This window comes from Carlito syrichta, unplaced genomic scaffold (genome assembly GCF_000164805.1).
Source record: "Carlito syrichta isolate Samal-C Ts95f unplaced genomic scaffold, Tarsius_syrichta-2.0.1 Scaffold315088, whole genome shotgun sequence".
In the NCBI taxonomy this organism is placed as follows: Eukaryota; Metazoa; Chordata; class Mammalia; order Primates; family Tarsiidae; genus Carlito; species Carlito syrichta.
The window spans coordinates 152,109-177,372 of record NW_007259184.1 but is presented as its reverse complement, the minus strand read 5'-3'; the positions used below and the strand labels follow the sequence as shown (position 1 = coordinate 177,372).

Genomic DNA, 25,264 nt, shown 5'->3' with positions numbered 1-25,264 from the left:
GGGCTCGGCCGGGCCCTCGTGGGGTCGGAGGGATCGGCAGACCTGCCGGGCCGGGGAGGGCGATCGCTTTGCAAGGTTTCCCCAAAGAGGCGTCTGTGTCTTCCCGGGATGCCCTTGCCAGAGGCCCTGGAGGGCTTCTTGTTTGTTCGTTAGTGTAATTCCTTTAGGAAGGGGTTTGAGCATTTTTCCTGTGACGTGTAATAATAGGCCATGCCTTGTAATGCAAACGTGAATCTTAGGAGATGCAAATTGAGGGAAGAAATAGGAAGTGTAAGTAAATATTTTGTGGAGAGCTTGGTGAAACTACAAAATACCCTGCCCTGGATTAATATATATATGCAGTAATTAGAAAAAAAAATTTAAAATTCATTTACCCACAAGCATTTTCAGTTTTCGGAAGTTTTAACTTGCTCTTCTTCCTTGACCTTTTATTAAGGACACTTCCCTCTGTACTTTTTTTTTTTTCTTCCCCCGTTTGTTTGTTTGAGAAACCAGGAGAGGACAGAAAAGCTCTCACAGTGGGAGGGGACCCAAGAGGTTTGCCCTGTACTTTGGTATAAGTTCCTCAACCCATTTAGCTATCTAGAGGCCCAGGTGAGTGTGACCCAGGTCCCCTGACTACCTCAGGGCATTTTCCGTGGACTACATTGCCTGTTACTGAGTCAAGGTCTTTTCCTTAAATAATTTCCTTGGACTTGACGGGGTTACTGCTTGAGCACTTGTATTAGCTTGATTTTAAATTGGGTCTTGCATCTTTTGATTGCAGTGACAAGTTGATCTTTTTCGTTTCTTACTAAGTTTACATCTTTGGAGTTATTTTAAATGTGAAGTTTAATCACCCCCCCCCCCCCCCCCCCGGCAAGTTCTATTCTGCCCCCACTCTAAGAGAAACTGAAGGTTGACAATGATAGGTCTGTTCTAAGTCACATCCCATGCCACTTTCTGAGGGAGCACCAGGAAGTCATGCTTTTGCACGCTTCTGTTCTCTGGAACTCCATCCATTAGTGCCTCTATATGAAAAAACATTGTTGAACCAGCAAATTCTCATTTTACCTTTAAAATTTTTGCTGCTTATTTTCGCAGGCAAGTATATAATTAGGGGTGTGAGAAAATAGTCATGGGAAGAAATTGGCTAGCTTAGGCAACATAGCAGGACCTCGTCTCTACAAAAAATATAAAAGTTAACCAGTGTTAGGGTCACATACTTTCCAAGAGGGGCCTCCAGAGTGTCAGGCCTGCGGGGGTTGTGGGGTGTCTGGTGTGTGATCCGATGCCACGTGAAAAATGCAATGATTGGCACAGAAGTTAGATTAGAAAATATAATTTATTTAGAAAGTCAGAGAGAAAGAAAGGGGAGATTCACCTCCCCAAGGTAGGAAGGGGGTCACAGCTTAAGGAAGTGGCCTGATCGTAACTCAAAGAGCACATGTCCACAGGATAGCTTAGCAAGGCAATGACAAAATGGCTGCTCCTGGTTGAGTCCTTTTAACCTTTTCCCTTGGGTGGAGGAAGGTCATTAAGGTGATTAGGTGGTGATCTGCTCCATGTCATAGGAAAGGGCAGGTAAGCGCAGGCACTGATGTCAGCAGGCAGATAAGTGAGTTAATCACATGGGTCTTAGATCTTGAGGTTGCCAGACATTAGTAACTCATGCTCTCAGGTGGTGGACTAGATTGGAGGAGACAAGGGGAGAGGGTTTTTCTGTAAGAGACTTTGTCAGACATTTGCAATCCACAAATTCCTTGACCAAAAGGTAGTCTATTATCATTTCTATGGCTCTGTCCTGGTCTTGAGTCTGAAGGAGATTTGCTGAGGGGGTGGGGTAGGTTGTCGCCTGACCTGAAGTAGAATGTCTAAACACTTTCTAATGGTTATGCTGAGGCAAAAAGATTAAACGAAGAAAGCTAAGTTTCTTCTAAGTTTTTTTTTTTTTTTGAGTTGGAGTTTCACTGTCGCCCAGACTGGAGTGCAGTGGCCGCTCCCGGCCACCGCAGCCTCGACCTGCTGGGCTCTGGCGATCCTTCCGCCTCAGCCTTCCAAGTAGCTGGAACTACAGGCGCGCGCTACCACACCCGGCTGATTTTTTGATTTATTGTAGAGATGAGGTCTCGCCTGCCCAGGTGGGTCTCGAACCTACGGGCTCAGGCAATTCATTCACCTCAGCCTCCCAAAGACGCAGGATTATAGGCTGAGTCACCGAGCCCGGCTTCTTCTAAGTTTCTATAGGTACCTCCTTTCAGTCAGGCATGGTGGCAAGTGCCTGTAGTCCTAGCTACTTGGGAGGCTGAGGAGGGAGACTTGCTTGAGCCCAGGAGGTTGAGGCTGCCGCAAGCTGTGGTCGTACCACTGCACTCCAGCCTGGGAATAGAGAGACTGCCTCAAAAAAGAAAGAAAGAAATGGGTTTAGACCCTTTGATCTTATCAAGAATTCTTAACTCTTCTGTAAACTTGAAATTGGAGTGGAACTCTTTAAGAGGAACCGCTTCACCCTGTGCCCTTGCTGATCTGTCAGCAGCTACTGGGTGGCTAGGCTGAGTGAGGGCCAGACTGACTCCTGGGGGGAAAAGTGCTGCCAGACCTCAAGTGGTGCTGGAGACTCTAGAAGGCTGCCCCTCCTGATCTGATCAGGTTAGTCTCCCATTCAGAATCCCTCACTGGCTCCTGTGGCCTGGGGACTGCAGTCCAGATTTCTTAGCCTTCACAGCTTTGCCTCCTCACCTTTCCCCTGGACAAGTGTGCCTGTGGCTGTCTTCCAGACCAGTCGGATGTTCCTGGAGCGCAGAAAGTGTGTCTTGCACATCTTGTAGCTTCTGGCTTGTTTTGGGCTTGAGACATATTTTAAAAACCTGAATAATTCAGGTACCTACATGTGCCAGGAGCTGTATATGTGATCTCATTTAATCTTCTCAACAGGTATATGAGGTATTTTAATGAATGAGAAAATGCAGCGATTTGCCTGCGTTCTGCAGGGAGATGCAGCGATTTGCCTGCGTTTTGCAGGGAGGACAAAGCCTGTGCTTTGTCCCTGGTGCTGCGGCACTTCAAAACATGAGTCACCAGGTCTTTTCCTTAAATAATTTGCTTGGACTTGACCGGGTTACTGCCTTAGCACTTGGTAAGATTAGCTATATTAGATATTGATGTAATATTTAATGTCATCAAAGATGAGGAAACTGAGACCCACAGTGAACAGTTAAGAAAACGGTGAACAGTTAAGAAAACGGTGAACTGTCCAAGGTCACACACCTAGTAATTGGTGGAGGGAGAATTCCAAACCAGATCCAAGGGCCTCTTAGGAATACATGTATACTTGCTTGTTTATACAGGTCCAGTTTTCTTGGGCCCATTATGAGTGGTTAATGTGTTGTTTTCATAAGCAGCGCAGACAGGTCATTGGTTTGAATTCACAGATGCGTCTGTAGCCTCAGCTAATTTAAACAGTAAAGCAAGAAGGTTAGTAATGTGAAAAGTGGCAAGTTGGCAACATACACCTGAAGGTTTAGAAAATGTTTATTCTCTTTCCGCTATTTCACTTTTAGGAATTTACCCTTGGGAAATAATCAGAGAGGCATAAAAATATTACATATGAGAATATTCATCTCAGTGTTATATACATGTCTATAATATATTATTATATATAGGGAAAAATTAGCAATCTGTCCATCGTAGGGACTGGTTAATTAAATTATGGCATATCATAATTAGTATGAGGATCTGCTAAAATAATCTACTAACTATATTTTATGACTATATTTCTAAAACTATATATTATCTTGTTTAAAGGTTATACATACATACATATATATACATACACAAACACTCTGGCTGATATGGTTACAATATTATGATTATGTGTGACTTCAGTTTCTTTTTCAGACTTTTAAAATATTTTCCAGATTTTCAACACTGAACATACATTACTACTGTAAGAGAAGAAATGTACAAACAAAAAAAGCAGAGTAAGAACTCAGTGAGTGCCTAAGTTAGAGAAAGCTTCAAGTACTTAAAATTACTCTAGCTCTGAGATGCAGAAGCAAGCCAGCCTAAACTTGTCTTTCGGGTTTGATCATATCCACTGGAATCTCTGAACTATTACACAATTTTTTTTACTTTGAGCAGTAACATTTTACATTTGCACATTGTTAATTGACACAACAATGGGACATACTCTGGCTTGAGCTTTAAATTAGCATTGTATGCTTGGATTTCAGTAAGATAAAGTACAGAGTTTCTTAATCAGAGTGATTATGTTCTAATGCAGAATCGTGTACATACATGCAGAATCAAGTTCATAAAGTATTTGCTTTTGGAAAGGGGATATTTACTCATTGGTAAAAAAGAGATTTTAAAAATATGTTAAACTCGGTCATTTGGTTTTGCTTAAATAAGATTAACCAAAATATTTGAAGCCAGACTGAATTAAGAACCAGGAGTACATATGTTTTACTTCTGATTCAGAGGAAAACATGGAACTCACAAGGTCTTTTCTCTGATGTGTCAAAGTGTTTTGGTGGAACACTCTCTCACAAAGTGTATTTAAACTAGATGGTTCAGTAGGCCTACTTTCATTAATGTTTATTAACCATATCATTACTTAATACTTAATAATATTAAAACAATAACACAGTCAGACCTTAATCTTAGAGCATAATTTTAAAAAATGTATGTCAAAAGCATATTGGTTATTTATTATATAAGAATTTTGGACACATGTTCCTGTGTGTGCTTGATTTAACAAAAAGTAATTTATTTACATTTCAGAGTTACATCATTATATATGTGTGTGACACATTTTAAAAAAATTTTATTGGACAAAAAATAAAGTTGTCAAATATGTATAAGCCAAAAGAAGAAACTTGAGATAATCAGTAAACCTACCATTCAGAAAGTTCCTTTTGACATATTCTATGTGTGTGTGTAATTATACTACATATACTGTTTTGAAACTTGCTTTTCTCTATTAATATCTTGAATCTTTTTAAGTGTATTGTTAACCACATAATAACTTATGATTATTTTTATTTAAGAGTGATATGTAGTAACACTCCAATTGGTTATTTACTTGACAATCATTTCTAACCACATTATTTTAAACTCAAAATAATTCTATTATTATTTTTCTTCCTTTTTTTTTATTTGAAAGATGTGGGTTGCAATTCAGGGTTAGGTATACAAACGTTGATTATGCAGGTACCCTTGTTGATGAGGTGTGCCCGATCCTCCCCTAGCAGTTTCCCTCAACTACCAAACCCACCCCCCATCCCCTGGCAGTTTCCCACTACTGCCAATCCCTTTCTTATAGTATTATGATAATTTTTCAATGTCCGCTTATTAGTGAGAACATTTGGTACTCTGTTCTTTGTTTTTGTGATAGACCACTGAGTATAATAGTAATTCCATTATTATTTTTCATTAATTGGGTCCTCACTAAAGTACTTTCTTTAGAATTTGTCTTGTAAGGTAGCCTTATAAATAGGTACAGCCTTGTAACTTTAAAATAACTGTATATTCCTAGAAAGAATACAAGCAAGTCCTAGCTTATAGCAAATTCCACTTTCTACTTAATTAGAGTTAAAGGAAGCTTCCAATAAAGAAAGAGATGAAGGGGTTTAATTAACTAATCTCTTGAGTTCCAACTCTAAGATTTGCTTATTTATATAATTTTCAGGGCGTAATAGCAAATCATAAGAGTTAAGTGTTTGCTTCTACCTAGTTGGCATTTTGTGTGTGTGTGTGATTGTATTAAAGTACTTCCAAACATTTAAAAATTTATATTTGAATAGATGATACATTTCCCAAACCCCAAAGAGTATATCTTAGTCAGCTGAACAGCTATAACAAAAGACCATAGTCTGGGTGGCTTAACAACAGGCATTTAGTTCTCACAGTGCAAGAGCCTGGAAAGTCTAAGATCAAGGTGCTAACAGATTTGGTTCTTGGTGAGGGCCCCTTTCCTGACTTGTAGATGACTACCATTTTGCTGTGTGCTCCTGTGGTCTTTTCTCAGCACATGCTCATGGAGAGAAAGCTCTTGTGTCTCTTTCTCTTCTTATAAGGACACTAATCCCATCATGATGGGCCCAGCTCATGACCTCATCACTTCCATAAGACCTCATCTCCAAATACCATCACAATGGGGGTTAGGACTTCAACATTTGAATTGGAGGGGGATAGACACCAACATTCAGTCCATAACAGAGTATAAAGTTCAAAGTCTCCCTTGCACCCTTGCCTCTTAGTCACCCAGTTCTCTCTTAGAGGCCACTAGTGAGAAGGCTATGAATGTGTGTCATATGTGTGAAATACATTTTTTTCTTTTTAAAATATAAATTTGTAGTATACTCTGCATACTGTTCTGAACCTACTTTTTTCATTTAATAATGTTTCTGGAAAATGTATCATACTTCATCAATTTTAACAATTTTGAAATCAGGAGGTGTCTTAAAGCAATGAGATCTTACATTTTATTAAATACAGGGAGTACATAAAGATTCTCCATATTCTTTTTAATTACTACCCAGCAGTCCGTGTTTCCCTGTTGATGAACATTTGACTTGGCCATGTCTTTTGCTCTTACAAACAGCAATGAATAACCTAGTACCATATCATCTTGCATATGTGTAAATTTATCTGTGGGATAAATTCCTGGAAGTGTTAAGTAACATTTGGGTCAAAGGATGTATGTATTTGCAATTTTACTTTATTTTTATTTATTTATTAATTTTCTCCCTTTCTCCCTCCTACAATTTTAATAGATACTAACCCATTGCCCTATACAGAGGTTGTCTCTCCAACAACCTCATTAGCACAATGTTATCAAACTTTTGGACCTCTACCTCTCATGGATGAAAAAGGGTGCTTTGATGTTCTCTTTTTTTTTTTCTTCTTACTATCATGGAGTCTGGGCGTATTAATGTGCTTGAGGCATTTGTAGTTCCTTTCCTGTGAACTTCCTTTTTTTTTTTTTGAGTTGGAGTCTCACTCTGTTGCCCAGACTGGAGTGCAGTGGCTGCTCCCGGCCACTACAGCCTCGACCTGCTGGGCTCCAGCAATCCTTCCATCTCAGCCTTCCAAGTAAGCTAGAACTACAGGTGTGCACTACCACGCCCGGCTAATTTTTGATTTATTGTAGAGATGAGGTCTTGCCAAATTGCCCAGGCGGGCCTCGAACCTGCGGGCTCAGGCGATCTACTCACCTCAGCCTCCCAAAGCGCTGGAATTACAGGCTGAGCCACCCAGACTGGCTTCCTGTGAACTTTCTATTCATAGCCTTTGTCCATTTCTCTAGTGAATTACAGGCCATTTTCTCATTGAATATACTTTAAATATCAAGGTAATTAGCCCTTTGTCTCTGATGTGAGTTGCAGTTATTTTTGCCAGTCTACCATATCTCTTTTATCTTTGTCCTTGGTAGTTTATGCCATGAAGAATTTGTGTGTGTGTGTGTGTGTGTGTGTGTGTGTGTGTGTGTGTGTGTGTAGTTGAATTTATACATTTTTCCTCTAATGCTAATGGATTTAATGCCTTTCTTAGAAAGGCCTTCTCTTTCTGAGACTATTTTAAAAATTATTTTTTTCTAGTGTTTGTATAATATTTTTAATTTTAAATATTTTTCTGTTTTTAAATATTCAATATTCAAATATTTGATCCATCTAGAATTCATTTTGGTATAGTGTGTTAGGTATAAATCCAACTTTATCTTTTTTTTCTTTTTTTCTATGTGGCAACCTAGTTGTCCATGCCATTGATTGAGCCTCTATTCATATTTATTTTTGTGTGTGTTTGTGTCTATTCTGGAGTTTCTTATTTTAAAAAATGGGTGTTATACATGAATTCAATCTTACTGTAAAAAAAATCAAATCAGTAGTGAAGTGTAGCATTTAAAAAATGACTCTTTGCTTTCCTTCTACTCTTTCCTTTACACTGCCTTCTGAGGTAGTGATTGTTAACAGATCACTGTGTGTTCCTTCCATACCTTTTCTCTACAATGTGTGTGTGTACGCACACATAAAGCATATGCAATATGCTAAAATTGTTTTTTTCTTACTAATTTGATGTAGAGTTTTTGTGATAGTCCATACAGTTCTATTTCATCATTCTTTTTAACCTCTGCATGGATTCCTTCATATGAATATATCACACTTTATTTAGTTACTCCTCTATTATTGAACATCTAGGTTATTTGCAGTTTGTTCCTAATTCTATCATATATATGATAGAATCTGACAGAATTAGGCTGTATATGTGATAGAATTAGGATATATATAGCTTATGAAACATTACTTCTCTTTAATTTGTGATCAGTCTAGTTCTAAAAGGAAAATGCTTACTAATATGATTCACTTAGTATTGTATAATTCATATGGAAGAAAATCTGGACCACATTGAGTAATATGTTATTACCATTTTGTAATGATCTTGTCTTTATGATAAAATTTGACGGTGGGACCCTCCTTCTTAGTACACACTGATTTGGAGAGATCAGAAAAATCATGTAAGATACAGTTTTTTGCATCTGTTATAGGCTGTATTTTATTTGTTTGTTTGTTTGTTTATTTATTGGAGACAAAGTCCCACTACATTACCTAGTTGTAAATCACTAAAGCTTTTCTGGCAAAACTATAAATGGATGCAGTGCATTTTCCTTTTCAGAATGTCAAAAGAGTATGTCCCATATGATTTCTCTGAATGGAATGCAGCAATAGCTCCAGAAAAGCCCGTAGTTATTGGATGGAGAATCATGATGATTCTTGTTTTTTGAATACTAGTCAAATCCTACTCTACACCTGAATATTTCATATGTAACAGGGAAATAATTCTCCCATCAGTTGTGAGGGGTCTTTAAAAGAGCTTATATGTCCTTAAAACCACTGATTCTCCCAGGTTGCAGGTTGTTATTGAGAATCAGAAGGATAGGTCTGCATGCTTTTATTTAGATATTGAGAAGGGCTGCCCCTAAGTCACTCAACAAGAGGAGAAGCTTCCCCCTACCTCCACCAGTTTTTTAGGAAGGGAGAGTGAGTAATGTGTATACAGAGCTGATATCTTTATTCCCAAAAGCTTCAACTTGAAACTATATGCACATTAATTTCAGTGTGGCTAGTGAGATAGTTATCTCATCTGTGCTTTTTATTTTCCTAATTGCTGCCCCCCCATGAAATTTTAATACCACAAATAAACTATATACTCTACTGTGGCCCTTAAAAGACTGCTAACCATTGCAATATCTGGCATGTTTGCTCCCCAGGAACTTTTTGTCCTCTAGGTCTGATATTGCCTCTGTTGATAATGCGTGCCTTAGACTGTAAATGTTGTCTAGTTCTTTTAAAAATTATAATATACATTTAGGAAATAAATCTTTTTGAGGAGGATGAGTGGGTGTCCTTAAACCATAAGGAGGGCAATTTAGACAAATCCTTAGGTCTATTATACACCGGTCATGTATAATAATTTTTATAACTAACCATACTACTAAAAGGATACTACATCAATATTTTCTGTTTAAAACTAATTGCGTGTGTGTGTGTGTGTGTGTGTGTGTGTGTGTGTGAAGTATGGAAGATTATAAAGAAGAAGAAAAGTCACCTATATAAATGCACTTTAAAAAATTGTTTTGATGTGTTATATTTTTTGCTTTCAATATAAGAAAATATTACATGGAAAATGTTTTTATACAAATATTACTCTTAGGAAATGTACCTGTTATAAAAACAAACGTAATTACAGCTTATGTTCTTCCATGCACCAAAATGCCGCCACATTATGTTTTTATTTAATTTTCCTGTAAGTTCATTTAAGGAATAAAATAACACTATTTTTCATTATTAAGGTGTATGGCACTTTATTTAGTGCCATAAAACAAGGATTTCTGACAATGTTTTAGATCTCATTTTCTATTGATTTCCTCCTAGGAGTGCTGCATGGCCATTCCTCTTTCTCAAATTGTGTTCATTGAAGAGCAGGCAGCTGGAATTGGGAAGAGGTAAGGTCTGTATAGTACAGTTTTTATTTACAGCAACGTTTCCTGTTGGTCATGAGGCCACCTTAGAAGGCATGGTCCTACCTTAGGCTCACTGAGGTATGAAGTCATTCTTAAAGCATGAATAAAGTACTAAAGTTTGCTAGACTATCCTTGTTATTATACATGGATCACAGCAAAGAATTATCATCCACTTATTGTATATATTTCCACATATACTTTTCTTTAACATGTTTGTATATCTGTCATTTGATATGTAAACTCAGAAATAACCTATCTGAGAAAAATAACTGCTCCTGGTTTTAGCTGATTGTTAAGTTAGTTTTTTCAGGTTTGACTTGTGCAGACATCAGGATTAAATAGCACATTATAACAATAATTGTCCAAAACAGGATATTTATAAGAATAATAGGGAATACAATGAACAGTTAGACCAGAGCAATGGAAATAGAGCTGTCCCAGGCAAACCAGGAGATATGGCCACCTTGCTGTAAAGACATAAGTTCACATGTTCCTGCTTATTCAAATAAACCAAAAACTTGGTTTTATATTTTAAGTGCATGTAATTGAGGAGACTTACAAACAAACATTGTTGGCATGGGATTTTGTTTTCTCTACATAGGCTCATCTTTAGGTTTCACATAACTAGACACCAGACAGCAGAAGTTAAACAATGTGGAACTTGCTGAACATGCAATGTGTGCTTTAAACATAAAGTTATAGCTGCCAAAAAAGATCATTTATTTGGCACAAAATAAACTAGCTATCATTTAGAAAAGATTAATAGGCCTTAGATGATTTTTGGAGTAGATTGTTCCTATAATTTATATTTCCCCCCTTGTCACTTTTTCCATCTTATTAAGTTCTAAAAAGTAAACTTTAAGGTTGTTTCAGATCATTTTAATTTTCCTCTGCTATGTAAGAAATTCTAAACCCTGTAATAAAAATATTTAAAATATTTACCTTCACATTAGTGTCTTATTTTTTAAACATTTCCAGTGAGGCGGAATCCAATAATGTGCCACATTAACTTTTCTCAAATATTCTCTTTGGTTTCCAGTCCCTCCCCTCAAACATATTGCATTGATTTCAAGATGTATGCGTTTTTCGCCTTTTAACAACTCTGGATTCAAGATGCTTTCATTTCATGGATTTTAAATTTGATGATTGAATGACTCAATAAAAGAATAGATGAAAAACTTGGCATGGATTTTTTATGCTTACTTTGGAATTTTAAAACTTTATTTGTATCATACTCTTTTAGCTTTTTATTGGGGGTGTCTTTTGACACAATCTCATAGCAGGATTCAGGTTTTGTTACTGAATGTTAGGGGTTCAGCTGAGATCTTGCTGCTTGCTACACAGAAAGACAATCACTGAGATTGTCAGGGAAGGCTTTTTATTGGGTGATATCAACAAAGAGAACAGGGGATTCATTCTCAAATTCATCTCCCCATCCTGCTGAAGTTAGGAGTTAATATAGTGGGGCAGGAAGTAGAAAACAGGAGCTAGGGAGGGGTAAGGAAGAGGCGTTGACAAACAGGTGGAGTCTATCATCTCATTCTCTGGATGAAGTGATCTGGTGAGTTTCAGTTTCTTGATTCTCTAGGCTGGGTGGTGCTTTCCTGAGAATGGAATTCAGATAAGTTTCAAGCTTTAACACAAGGAGAGCCAATTACTATGTTTGTTCAAAAATAAACTAGTACCATTAATTCTATGGAAAAGTTGGGCCAGTTTCAGTCCTCTAGTTTCAGCGATTATGAAATGCTTTTGCTTAGTCACCTCTCATAATTTTCATAGTTTTGAGGCTCTACTTACTAGTTTATTTCAGACAGTTTTATGTTTCTGTTTGTGCAGTTTATTTGCTGACTTCACTTAAAGATGTTCCTCACAAGGGAATAGATGGAGTTCTTACAAGGCTGGCCCCAGCTCACTAACCAGAGAATTCATTACATGGAGTAGGCCTAACTCCTGGTGTTTCAATTTTACAATGATATTTAAGCAACCTTATGGGTCCAAACAAAGAAAAGTAAAATTGAGTAATAAGCGTGTACCTTATGTGATCACTCAGAAAAAGTGCTAAAATAGGTATCCAGGATATTTTAACTGAGTTTTTTAGTTTCCCTAATCTTTATAGAAGATTGCTTATTGACCAGGTTGGAAAAAAGGAGGAAAACAGATTTATAAAGCTGAACAAATATAGTGGTATTTTTAATAGCATAGAAGATAATAGTAATTATAAAGATAAGAATAGTTTGTGTTCCTAGAACAACACCATTTTAAGATTTTTTTTGTTATTAGGTATCATTCTAGATCATGCTGTTTATTGAGTGACATTTTCCAACAAATAGCACTGTAGAATGTTAGTTTTGGATAGAGTTTTAATGAAATATCAGCTGACCAGTTTTACAGATAAGTTTTCACATTTTTTTTTTCAAATGAGTAAAGTTGTATGCATTGGCAGAAATTATAAGCCTCCTGGTAACCTCTGGAGATAATTGTAGATGAAAAACCCTAATCATAAACTCAACATTTTGCAGATTTATTTGCCCTTATGTGTTTTCTGAAACCACATTTTTATTTAATCTATAGAGCTAGTAACTTGAAGCTTCTTGGCTCATAGCTTATAAGTTAAGTAGAGGTATTTTTCATTGATATTGAATTTATATACACTTTAAAAGGATGCTTTTTAGGATGTTTATTGTTTCTATGTGAATTTTAAGTGATTTGAAAAATATTGAAAGTTATGAAAATAGAATTAGTGATTTTTAAAAGGGTAATTTAAATATATTACATTTGCTCTTTCTTCAGTGCCAAAATAGTGGTTCATCTTCACCCAGCTCCTCCTAACAAAGAACCTGGCCCATTCCAGAGTAGAAGAATTCCTATATCAAACTCTCCTTCAAAGAACATGGCCAGATTGAGGTAAGTTTCTGTGTGAATAAAATTGGACTAGAAAGGTGCATGTATGCGTGTATTTTTGTTGTGGTTTGTTAATATGATGGAAGGCAATATTATACGACATAGCAGATTTCACTATATTCTAATAATAAAGAGTTTAAATTATATTTTAAGCTCCTTATCATAGTGTAGAGAATATAAAGTTTGGGTTTCAGTGGGAATGGGAAGCAGGAGGGTGTGGTCACAAGGAGGGAGCAGAGGCTGGAAATATGCCAAGTCATGCCATTTGGCTACTGGTACAGTTTTCAGTGGTATAGCTTGGTTAAAGGGACAGAGAGTAAATGCAGTGATAATGTTAAACTATCTCAGTATCTGAAAGTTCCCCGGCCTTAAATCAGGCGGTCTATCTAGATTAACTCCATACAAATCTAGTCATTAATGCATATATTCTGCAGTGTAGTAGTTTCTATGTTCTGATTAATAAGTTGCTGTACAATCTTAAGACACTTAGAAACATGTTTATTCTCTTCATCAATATCATACGTTATTTATGTTTTCTTTTATGTAGCACCTAACCCATGCTCCATACAGTGGTCACTAAGCAAATATAAGTGACTGAGATCATTCTCTCTGCAGTTAAAAAATATATTTTATATTTTTTGTGAGCATAGGTATGTTTTGGTCCTACTTTCAGTTTTAAATTTTAACTAGACAAATTATTCTGTTTCCTTCATGGAAAATGGTTGTATTTTTCCTGGCACTGTGCTTATTTCACTATAGACTAAAAAAAGCCCACAGATGCAGGATGGTTTAAAGTAAGTCTATTTGTTTCATTGTCACTCGTTTCTTAAGACTAGCCTACTTTATATAAAACATCAGTTCCTTCTTTTTTTCTTTTCCTTTGTGCTTTCCGAAGCTGACCCAAGAAAAGATCTTCCTTTGATGTCTCTGAGAATTCTAGGCTTGCTGCAAATGACTGAACAGACCTTTATACTAAAGAAATGTTAAGTGATGATTTTTATGAGGATGCCACAACCTGACTGACACTTAAAGTGTATATATTTGCATAACAGTTTTACAGGTGTTTATCAGAGGAAATGACACAGAGAAGATGGGAGAATATGCCATTACAAACAAATAGAGGACCCCAGGTATTTTGTAAACTGTTTGCTGATCCAGTATTCTCAACTCTGTACTTACATCTTCATTAGGAAAAAAGACTGTGACTGTAGAACTTGTCAAAAACAAAACACTATAGTGGCATTGTGATGAAAATATAATTTTCACAGCACGAATTTAGTGCTTTATAGACAGCAGACACTTAATAAACATAAATGACTGCTTACTAGAGCAGTTCTCAAGGTGGTAGGAGATAGATTTCACTCACTGAATTCTGTTCTTCACAGTCAGTGTGGCATTTGCAAGAATAGACAGTACTTATGGGTGATGGTTTCCAGACCAGTCTAAACTAATCATCAGCTATAGAAAGGCACTCAAGTGTGTGAAGGTAACTTGGATAACAACTAAGTGCCAAAATTTTAACCACATTACATACAATTTGTACATATGAGACCCTATTAAATATCTGATGCATAATAGCTTGCCAAATAACAAGAATGAATAGGAAATTTAATTTACACCTAAAGTACAGAGTAAAATATGCTATTTATTGTACATTTGGCTTTTCTTGAATGATTTAAAGATCATTACATATAACAAGAAGCAAACAAATGTTTTAAAGGGAAGCTAGATGTGACTGCATGCTGTTTTTCTTTGGTTTTTTTGGTGGGTCTTTTCCCGCCGTTGAAAACACAATGTGGTGGATTACAAAAGATTTTGTTTCCTTCCTATTTTGTATGCCTTGTTTACTACTTTTTTTTCCAGCCGGGCTGTAGGAATTGTAGGAATTGAAAGGACACTGGAAGAAAAAAGAAAAGAAACTGACAAAAACATTTCTGAGGTAACTCTTCAACCAGTTCTGGTTCTCCATCTTCTCCAGCCATTTGTGTCTTTTCTTTTGGAGACAGCTGTGATGAATTCCGTTCTGTAATTTGGAATATTTTTAGTTTGCGTGAAGCTATTCAGTCTCCTATTCCCTTTAACATGCCTACTTTGGGTTGGCATAATCTAAGCAAAACATGTTTTAAAATCTTTTTCAAAAAGGAATAAAAAAGAAATGCAAATTTTTTTTTGCTGTAGAAAAGTAGTATAGAATGTTGTGTGAATTTTAGTCTAGATGGAATTGATTGGAAGATACTCCTAATGAGTTCAAGGTCCTCTGTACAATTGTTTTGGAAGTTTAGGCACTCAGTTGAGAAAAAAATGCTGTTCTGTAGCCACTGTCCCACACGATTTTATACTGATGATCACCTGGGGACCAGACACAGACAGTAAGAATGACTCAAACCAGCTCATCACTTACTTCTACTAGGAGACAATCCTAGGCATATTTTACAATCTTTTCCTCTTCATCTTAATGAGGAAGTTCAAGTGAAGGGGAAAGAACTCCAGGTAAGGACAGCGTTATGCATTAGATTCTATAATTAGTTAATATGTCTAAACATATCATTGGTTTTTCCATGTTTCTGTAAAATGGTCTTGGATTTTTATGAATGATGCTATGAAGTAATTTTTTATTTATTTTTGATAATAATTTGTAAGTAAAATTCTAATGATGGGTGCTGTTCAGAGATTTTTAAAGATGTATATCAATCAAGCAAAATCCAAAAATTAAAAATAGTTACCGAATACTTATTCTGGGCTTACTAATTAAAAATATAGATTACTGTGAGGAACCAAAGACATTTGACTTATTAAGTGCTCATGGTGATCACATATTTGTGGTGAAGCTGTATGTGCCCTTCAACCCTGTGTATTTCCTCCAAATTGGCAGCTAGATCCAGAGGCTCTGTTGCAAAACTAGAGGTGATGCTGTATTTTCATCAGGAGGCATGGCATGTCTGTCACATTAGCAGCTGTTGATATTCAATGCCTAGATCTGCTAGTCCACTGGTGGTTGCAAATGGTGATATTCTACGTTTATTTTTATTTATTAGTTGGAATATGTTTTAAAGAAATGCTTCCCCTTATCTATTATTTGGTTACTCAGTGATCCGGTTCATATAGGAAAGGCAAGATGATTGCATTACTCCTTTATCATTAGGATAATAAATTGGTTCCTTATCATATTTTCACTGGACAGTGCTAGGATTTTGTTATTGTTATTAAAAGTCCATCATGAGATCATACTTATCCTTGCTATGACATTCAGGATGATATTACCAAATAATTACTAAAGCAGCTGAAATAATTTTTTTGTATGTGTTCTCCCCATTCTTCTTACATTTAAAAAATAGGTGTATTGTGTTCATGCACCCTTCCCACTCGGTTTTCATTTTACAAGTAATGCTATGTTTAGTGTCATCTGTCCTTGTGCTGGTCTCCCTGTGATCACTTTGGTTGTCTGAAGTTTATTCTCTAGTAGATTGTTTAGAAAGTGGTCATGAGAATAATACTCCCTATATCTGGCATGTTGACAGTATACAGTTCTTGTGGTTCTTGGTGGCTTATCCCCACCTTGTATTTTTAGTTTATGTATTTTTAGTTTTGTAGTTTATGTTGTCTACAGGGTTTTTGGTTTTGAGAACTAGTTGCCCTGTCAGTTTTAATGTTGTGATTTGGAGAGATTCAAACACTGTGCTGCCATCGCCACCATCTTCTCAAAATCCTTTATTTCCATGACATTCCAACCTTTTGGCATTAAAAGGGCTCTTATTATTCAGAGAAGAAATTGTCTCAGCGAGTGATGAGATTTGGAACCAGGCAGATAAGAATCCAGGTCTTCTGATTTGCAGGCAATTTGCGGGGGCTGACAGCGCACCACAGCATCGCCACTCTCTTTGCTACCCAGAAGGCGCTGTCACACTTCTCTTCAGCACTGTCTCTTACCATCCTCTTTGTGTCGACACTGCTGGAGATGGCATGGAACAGTGAGTTGATTTTGCATTATTTGTATTTCTTTTTCTGATTGCTGCCACACTATCTTGATGTTATTTTCAAAATAATAGTTTTCTTGTTTTATGATGTAACTTATTGTGTTTCAGCCTAATTTTCATGGAGTTGCACTGCTCAAAGGAGTCCCCACAAACCTTGTGCTCTACTGTCCTGCAGATCATTGCTGTCTTCAGTAGAGAGTCTGCCTCTCTTTTCTGTGACAGGCCCTGTATCGAGGCTGTGGCTGCTATGGTGATACCCCAGACACAAGCACACAGAGGCATTATCTGCAGGGGGATAAATGTCTTGTACATATGGTCTACGTGGCCCCTGACTTATGTTGGGGTCAGGGAAGGCTTGTTAGCAGCAGAAACAAGGAAGACAAGGCCTGAAAGAGGAGCAGGCACTAGCAGATGGCCAGCAGGGATAAGAGGAACTCAGGTACAGAGAATGGAATATATAGAGGCACAGACTCAAGGGTATTGAAATGGAAAATTCAAGCACATATTAGTAGTTACAGAAACTAATAACCAAAGTAATGACTGAAAGTCAGTAAGATATAATGCTTTAAAAGGGTTTAAGTTGGTTTAAGAGGGTTTTAAAACATGGCATTTTTCTTAAAATTGGAGTGGAAGTTTCACCGTGGGTAAGATGGGGGATAGAAGGTTCTGTAAACTGGCAGATGAAATAATATAATAGGTATGTGCAGCTATTTTTGCATTAATCCATATTGTAGGTAGTTTCTCCACTCATTTATCGGATAGTTTGCTAAATCCAAATTTTAGAATAATAGAAATAAAAGTGAGGAAACTTCTGTTTGTGCTTTATAATTACTTAAAATATTTTCTAGGCAGTTCTTCTAGGACACTAAGATATTTACTATATTTATTTTTTATTGACTGTATTTATAAACAATAAGAACTAATGTATATATTCTGTATGAACTCACTCCATTATTTTAGTACGTTTTTCTATGAAAAGATAATATAATAAAGTGATTTATCATATAAAAATTTTAAAGTGTTATCTTATTAGTTTTCTTTAAACAGGCAAAAGAAACCTATTAATATTTTGTATATTCAAAGTAGAAATCTATGTGTGTAAAATGTTTGTGTGTTTTATTTTTGAAAACTAGGTTGGGGTGTGATTCACCCTCCATTTAAATGTTAGGCTTGACTTAAGTTTCAAAGCCCAGAGTTTCTCACAAAGGGCTCCTTGCATCTGCTGGCTCTTGCTGATAAGAACTCAGTGTTAGCTGGGCACGGTGGCTCAAGCCTGTAATCCCAGCACGTTGGGAAGCCGAGGTAAGAGGATTGCCTGAACCCAGGGGTTCGAGACCAGCCTGGGCAACTTGGCGAGACCTCATCTCTACAATAAATCAAAAAATTAGCCAGGCATGGTAATGCATGCCTATAGTTCCAGCTACTTGGAAGGCTGAGGCTGAAGGATTGCCTGAGCCCAGAAGGTCAAGGCTGCGGTGGCCATGAGTGTGGCACTGCGCTCCAGCCTGGGTGGCGGAGTGACTCCAACTCAAAAAAAAGGGAAAAGAACTCAGTGTTTAAGCCTTTTATTTATCTGAGGAAATTCCTGTTAGGTGTGTGCACATTCCCCTTTGTTTTCAGCATCAGTATTAGTGAGTTGCCTGTACGAATTACACAGTACACTATTCTTTTAGCAAAATCATTTTGCAGATGGAGGATACTTTCCTGTAGATGGGTATAAGCTGATCACAGCCATATTATATATTATAGACCTCTTTGTGGACTGATGTTTCAGTTAATGACAAGTTGTGTAATTCATTTTTAAAAATAACATCTAATCCCCGCACTTTGGGAGGCCAAGGCGAGTGGATTGCCCGAGCCTGTAAGCTTGAGACCAGCCTGGCAAATTGGCGAGACCTCATCTCTACAATAAATCAAAAAAATTAGCCGGGCATGGTAGCATGCGCCTGTAATTCAGCTACTTGGAAGGCTGAGGCGGAAGGATCGCCGGAGCCCAGCAGGTCGAGGCTGCAGTGGCCAAGAGCGGCCACTGCACTCCAGTCTGGGCGACAGAGTGAGACTCCAACTCAAAAAAAAAAAAAAAAAGAAAAAAAAGAAGTGGTCATAGGCTTTTCTTCTTTTCTTCAACAGACTAAATAAAACACTTTTTAAAAAGGAGAGAATTTTATCTGACTTGGAGTACTTACGTATACTCCAACTGGTTTCTTTTCATTTTCTTGTTTCTTTCTTTCTTTTCTTTTCTTTTTTTTTAGAAAGCAGGATTTACTAAGAGGAAAGAAAAGTTCCCACAGTGAGAGGAGACCCAAGGGGACTGCCCTTTTTTCATTTTCTTAAGTGATAATTTCATGGCTGGCATTTAAAGAATGCAACTGTATCATTTTGTTTAAAAAATGCTGTGGATTTTGAAATTGAATTAGAGCACTGAATAGACATGCCCAGAGTCATGATTACAAATTTAGGAGATAGACGACTCAGGAATTCCCTTTATTGGGCTGGTGGAAAGGCAGAGGAACCTTTAAATAGCTTCATGGGAACCTCAGTGTTCTTTTACCTGGAAGCTACAGACAGAAAATGGGAAGTGGGAATGTAATATGCTTTCTTTTCTTCCTTTTAAAGAGTTTCAACAATGAACTTTAAAAAAAAAGAACTTTCTGTAATATTCCAGCAATTTTTTTTGTAAATTGTGTGGAAATACTATTTCAGTAGGAAGTGTTTCTGGATAACAAAAGGCCAATATTGCATGATTGCTTGGATTTTAAAGCAGACTCTCTGACTTCATATGTCTTTGCTTTACAGCCTACTGTATGTTGGCATTACCTCAAACTCAGGGACCCCACAGGACAAAAGGAAACTCCCTTTCTGAGACTCAGTTGGAAACAGAAGGGGAATGATGGTTTTGGCTAAGTCTCCAGGGGGATGGTGTCTGTATTTGGAGAACTCTTAAGACCAGGAGGAGGGATGCCCAGGTTCACACTCTAGGACCCCTAAGACATTGTCACTGGGTAAGGTAGAGGGCCACTGCCAGAGGCGCATGCGAAAATGCCCTCTGGGGAAGTTCCAGGGACTCTCAGCTGCAGACCCAGGGGATCCCAATTCCTGGTCCTGCCTGAAAGGGGGCTATTGCTTGGCCTCAGAATGCTATGGCCAAGACATACTGCTTTAGTCTTTGTTTTCCAAACCTGTCACTGACTCTTCATTTTGGTGACAGATACCCTAATTTCCACACTGCCCAACCTCAGTTTTATTGTCAGGATAATTCAGTGTCTGATTACCCAGACCTTTATGGGTTAGTTGGACCATTGTATATACTGGTTTGTCTCATCCCTCTCTGGGTTATACTGTCTTACACTGCTCAGGCAAACTTGTATACACTTACACACACACACACACACACACACACACACACACACACACACACACACATCTGAGTCTCATCTGGCTAAGGAATGAGTTGCCAGTAAGATTATTGGAGCTACTAGATCTAGCTCTAATGGTTTAGAGTCATTACAGCAAACATACATAATTCAACATATTTATTTACTTAGTGTGACAACTGATGAACAAAAATGGACCAATCTCAATTGTGTAAAGTGGACTAAAGAGAAAGAAAAGTGATAGACAAATATATTTTGCAATGTTACATTAATTAAAAAACAAGTATGATTGATTTTTATTACTTTTTTTTTTTTGAGTTGGAGTCTCGCTCTGTCACCCAGACTGGAGTGCAGTGGCCGCTCCTGGCCACCACAGCCTCGACCTGCTGGACTCCGGCGATCCTTCCACCTCAGCCTTCTGAGTTGCTGGAATTACAGGCACGTGCTACCATGCCTGGATGATTTTTTGATTTATTGTAGAGATGAGGTTTCGCTGCCCAGGCGGGTCTCGAACCCGTGGGCTCAGGCAATCCACTCACCTCAGCCTCCCAAAGGCGCAGGATTACAGGCTGAGCCACCGAGCCCGGCTTATTACTTTTAAAATGGGTATTCTTTACTGTTTCCAGACCTTTGTATGTTTTTTTCTTCCTTTTTGTCAAATAAAGTGTTATTTCGGTCCTCTAATGTACAGGTTACTTTAAAATACAATCAATCAGGCCCTAAGTGCAAATAAAGTTCTGTTTTGGAGCTTATCACTGGTATAATTATTATTTTTTTATTTTCTAGCTTGCTCTTAAGAGCATGAACCACTTTGTAGCTTTATGGTAATGGAATATTTCTAGTGTTTACTGTCAAGAAAAAATGTTTAGCTGGGTGCAGTGGCTCATGCCTGTAATCCCAGCACTTTGGAAGGTGGAGGCGAGAGGATTGCCTGAGCCTAGAGGTTCGAGACAAGCCTGGGCAACTTGGCAAGACCTTGTCTCTATAATAAATTAAAAAGTTAGCTTGACGCAGTGGCATGTGCCTGTGGTATCAGTTACTAGGGAAGGCTTAGGCGGAAGGATCGCCTGAACCCAGCAGGTCGAGGCTGCAGTGGCTTTGGGCATGCCACTGCATTCCAGCCTGGGCAACAGAGTGAGACTCTGACTCAATAAAAAAGAAAACACATTGTGTAAGTGAAGATTGTATTCAGGGTTAAATGATTAGTATTAATATATATAGAATAAAATTATTACAAAATTTTAAAATGATTTTTATTAACTTGGTATCCTTTTTAAATACTCTGGAAAATTTATGAAAATTATAAGCCTTTAGTCATGCTAAGCCAGTTAAGAGTTTTTCTCTTAAATTTTATAATTAAGGGTTGCTTATAAATATTTAGGATATCAAGCTCTTACTATTTCTGTTGTCTTAAAAGAATAAGAAGTGAATCATGAACTGATCTGGTTTTTAAAAAATTCTTGAGGTGAATTCCACTGTTGCTTGACCATGTCTTCATGTGAATGTACTCTCTCTTATTCCCTGTTAAATATGAGAGGACATGGACTCATGTCATCATTCTCATGCTTAAATACTTAAAGTAGTCTCTTTTGCCCAACAATCTCAGAGTCTTCATTTTGGTACAGTAGAGTCACAACTTATTAGGTGGTTAGGTTTTAAAGACTGTGCCTATGGAAAAAAATTGAACACACTCAAAATGTTCCTTGAAAATCTCCTAAATTACCAAGAAGGTTTTCTTTATAGTCCTAAAGTTTGACTCCCTATGGAGTGATACATAGGTATGAATATTTTATGCATATAGTCAGTACAATACATAATAAAAACTGCATATCAGCAGTAGACTCTTACAGCCTTCATTAATGCACTTTTAAAATGTGTGTCTTTTGCTAGTAAGTGTGGCTGAATTTATGTCAATTTATTGCTAATCTTACCCCTTATGATAGATCTAGAGTGTAAGCTCCACAGGGGCAGAGATTTTTGTCTGGTTTGTTCATGGATAGATCCTCAGAGCCTAGAACAGGGCCTGGCACACAATAAGCATTCAGTAAATATTTACTGAATGAATGAACCCCAGTGTGTATTTATAATTTGGATCCACTTTATTCTACTTTAGCTCCCATCCCATTCAATGAAAAAAGTATTTTTTGGAACACATATTGACTTGTGTGAGGAACTTTGTGGGGCACTTTGGGAGAGGAGGGGATACAGAGGTATAGAAGATACTTTCCTACCCTTAGGAAAATAGTAGCCTAAGTGGGAAAACAGACACATAAGCAACTGGAATGAGGTAAGTACTGTGAAAGGGGCATAAGTACCATGTGGTGGCGGACAGAGGAGGAGACCTTAGTCCTGATGGAGGACTCTGGAAAGGCCGTGTGGGAGAAGAAGAGCCTGGTCAACTAGGCTCACTAGGACCAAGAGCATATCAGTAAGTGGAAGGTATTGGGACAAGGGATGGCATGAAGTGTCTCCCTCCTGTGCCTGGACATATTTCCCTTCTCTGTCCAGACTTCGTCACTTCCTCCCACCTACCTCACCCTCACTTTCAAATTATACTTTGCTCAGTCCCACCTCCCCTAGAAAAATCTATTTCTAATCTACAGCTCTACTGTTTCCAAACTCTGTAAGAGAGTTGTTGTCTGTCCCATACACTTGACTGTATTTTGTACTGTTCTTTTTTTTTGAGTTGGACTCTCACTCTGTTGCCCAGGCTGGAGTGCAGGTGGCATGCTCATGGCCACCTTAGCGTCAACCTTGTGGGCCCCTGGCAATCCTTCTGCTTCAGCCTTCCAGGTAGCTGGAATTACAGGTGTGTGCTACCACACCTGGCTAATTTTTTTATTTATTGTAGAGACGAGGTCTCATCAAGTTGCCCGGGATGGTCTCGAACCCGTGGGATCAGGCAATCCACTCACCTCAGCCTCCCAAAGTGCTGGGACTACAGGCTGAGCCATCGAGCCTGGTCTTATAGTATTCTCTTAACTACTGTCCTGATGCCATAAGAAAATAGAGACATTGGGTTTCTTTAAGTTCAAAGACTGTCATATAACATGTATTTTGAATTCTCACTGGCCTAGGTCACCAACTATCCGTGGTTGATTCCTAGCTAAGTATTAATCTAATTGAGTGATTTTTGGATTATGTTACTGTGGCATGAGCAAACCTAAATCTGTGTCCATTATTCTTTCCAAGAGGCTTCTCAACCACACTTGTCAAGGCTTGCTCAGCCTGAGATCTGTTCTATCTTTCCTGTTGATTTGGGAAGCACTACAGAAAAGTCAGGTTACATACATGGAAGATCACGTTATTACAAGCTGCTATTGCAGTGTGAAAATGGGGCCATTCATATTGTTCCTTGTTTCCTGATAATGAAATCATGAGTCAGTTATAGCTTTTATCTCAGCATTAACTCAAGAAATAAAAGGCCTCTCTATTTGCATAAAAGGAGTTACTGAGATTGTGTATACATTTTGTGCAGTGTATAGACCAGTCACTGATACCCTGAAAGAGAATTCAAGATACCCTGAAAGAGAATTGAAGGTATCTTGAGAACCAGATTAATTTAGCTCAGTACCCTCAAGACCATACCACGGTTCTGAAAGCTTTTGTCCCCCTTTGCTTTTATGTTGACTTTTTTTTTTTTAGAAAAGCCCAAACTATATCTCAGATTTCCAATAAAGATGGTAATGCAATTTGGCAAGAACTCTAATGAAGACATAATTGACCAAGCATCTCAATAAAGCTGTTACTTAAAAAATGACCAAGTATATTGATACAGCCTCTTGTACTCGGATTTAGATCCTTTGACCCCTGAAGAGTGGCTTTTGGGAATTGTGTGTCTGAAAGATTAATGCAGAGACTTGCCTTCTATATGTTTCATTTAGTCACCACAAAATTTCAAGACAACTATACTAACTTCAATAACAGGAAGGAGGGATTAAGTAATTTACCCAAGGTTGCAGAGGCAGATTGGAATTTAATTTGGGCCTTATTGAATAATTCCAAGGCCCATTCTTTCCACTGAGCTTTTGCTTTCAAAACTGAAAATGCCAGGGACTATGTGGTATGCATTTGAAAAGGAATCCCAGCTTGAATTGATGAATAATTCTTCTGGCAGTGAAACTGGATGATGACCTTAAAGCCTTCTTTGAAACCTTGTATGAATTTAATTAGCACTGCTAGTATTAATTTATCTGACAAGATAAATTCTTAGAAATGTGGTACCTCTGATAACATATAAGTAGATAATTGTGCCACCTTTTAAAAAATAAAATGATAGAGTCAAAGGCCTGCAAATAGCATATTTTTAGAAGTTTAAAAAATTGGGATAAAATTTGCAAACAGCAAAATGCACAGATCTTCAGTCCGGTGATTTTTGCAAATGCATAGTAAATTTATGCTACTCACAACCCAACCAGTAAAACATATCTATCACCCCCTAAAATTCCCCAGTGCTTCTTTCCCAGAGACCACCATTGTGCTGTGATTTTCATGACCAGGTATTAGTTTTGCTGTTAAGTGGCACATTTTGCCTAAAGGAAAAGCAAGTGATACTTCTGCACATTACTCAACAAGCACAGCTGTTAAGGTGGAATCTGTCCTCATATTCTTTTAAAAAGAGAACATTAACACTTGCAGAGTAGAGTTTTGAAAAATCATTTTTAATTTAATTAACCAATAGGGAAAGAAAAACAGAAATGCACTTTACCTGAACTATGTTATTTCGAAACGCTTCAGTAACATTTGGGAAAACAAATTTTTTGGGAAAGCGGATTTAGAGCTCCCACGTTATGCCACTTTGATGACTCACCTTTGGGCGCTCCCAGAAGAAAGCGACTCTAGGAGAGAAGTGACTGGCTTTGAAGTGTCAGGAGACCGCTGGCTCGCCCCTAAACCGCGGGGTCCCGGCTGCGGGCTGTGGGCGCGGCGGTGTCGGGGGATCTGCGTCCGCGGGGGCAGCGCCGCCTCCCGGCAGGACCCTGGCCGGCCGCGCGCGTTTCCTGCGGGTTTCCTGT

General features: G+C 37.9%; 1 protein-coding gene across 4 annotated transcripts; it reads left to right on the top strand.

Annotated features, from left to right (window-relative positions):
* Positions 1-9,909: 9,909 nt before the first annotated feature.
* LOC103274879 lies at positions 9,910-17,886 on the top strand. 4 transcript variants are annotated; one of them, XR_002481228.1, is made up of 6 exons: positions 9,910-9,982; positions 12,791-12,904; positions 13,954-14,031; positions 14,765-14,840; positions 16,735-16,869; positions 16,984-17,886. XR_002481228.1 is itself a non-coding variant. In XM_021706052.1 (4 exons), the coding sequence occupies exons 1-4, from the start codon at positions 9,921-9,923 to the stop codon at positions 17,127-17,129; spliced, it is 390 nt and encodes a 129-aa protein (XP_021561727.1). In that variant the 5' UTR covers positions 9,916-9,920; the 3' UTR covers positions 17,130-17,886. The 4 variants fall into 4 exon arrangements, 2 of the variants coding, with proteins under 2 accessions (XP_021561727.1, XP_021561726.1); XR_002481229.1 differs by lacking the exon at positions 14,765-14,840; XM_021706052.1 differs by lacking the exons at positions 13,954-14,031; positions 14,765-14,840 and having other exon boundaries at positions 9,916-9,982; positions 17,051-17,886.
* The last annotated feature ends 7,378 nt before the right edge of the window (positions 17,887-25,264 follow it).

Excerpts from the sequence above, each read along its gene's own strand:
- LOC103274879 (XM_021706051.1), top strand. The coding sequence starts at position 9,921 with ATGGCCATTCCTCTTTCTCAAATTGTGTTCATTGAAGAGCAGGCAGCT. Across the intron at positions 9,983-12,790 it reads GCAGCTGGAATTGGGAAGAG|TGCCAAAATAGTGGTTCATC; the intron begins GTAAGGTCTGTA and ends CTCTTTCTTCAG. Across the intron at positions 12,905-16,734 it reads AAGAACATGGCCAGATTGAG|GCAATTTGCGGGGGCTGACA; the intron begins GTAAGTTTCTGT and ends TCTGATTTGCAG.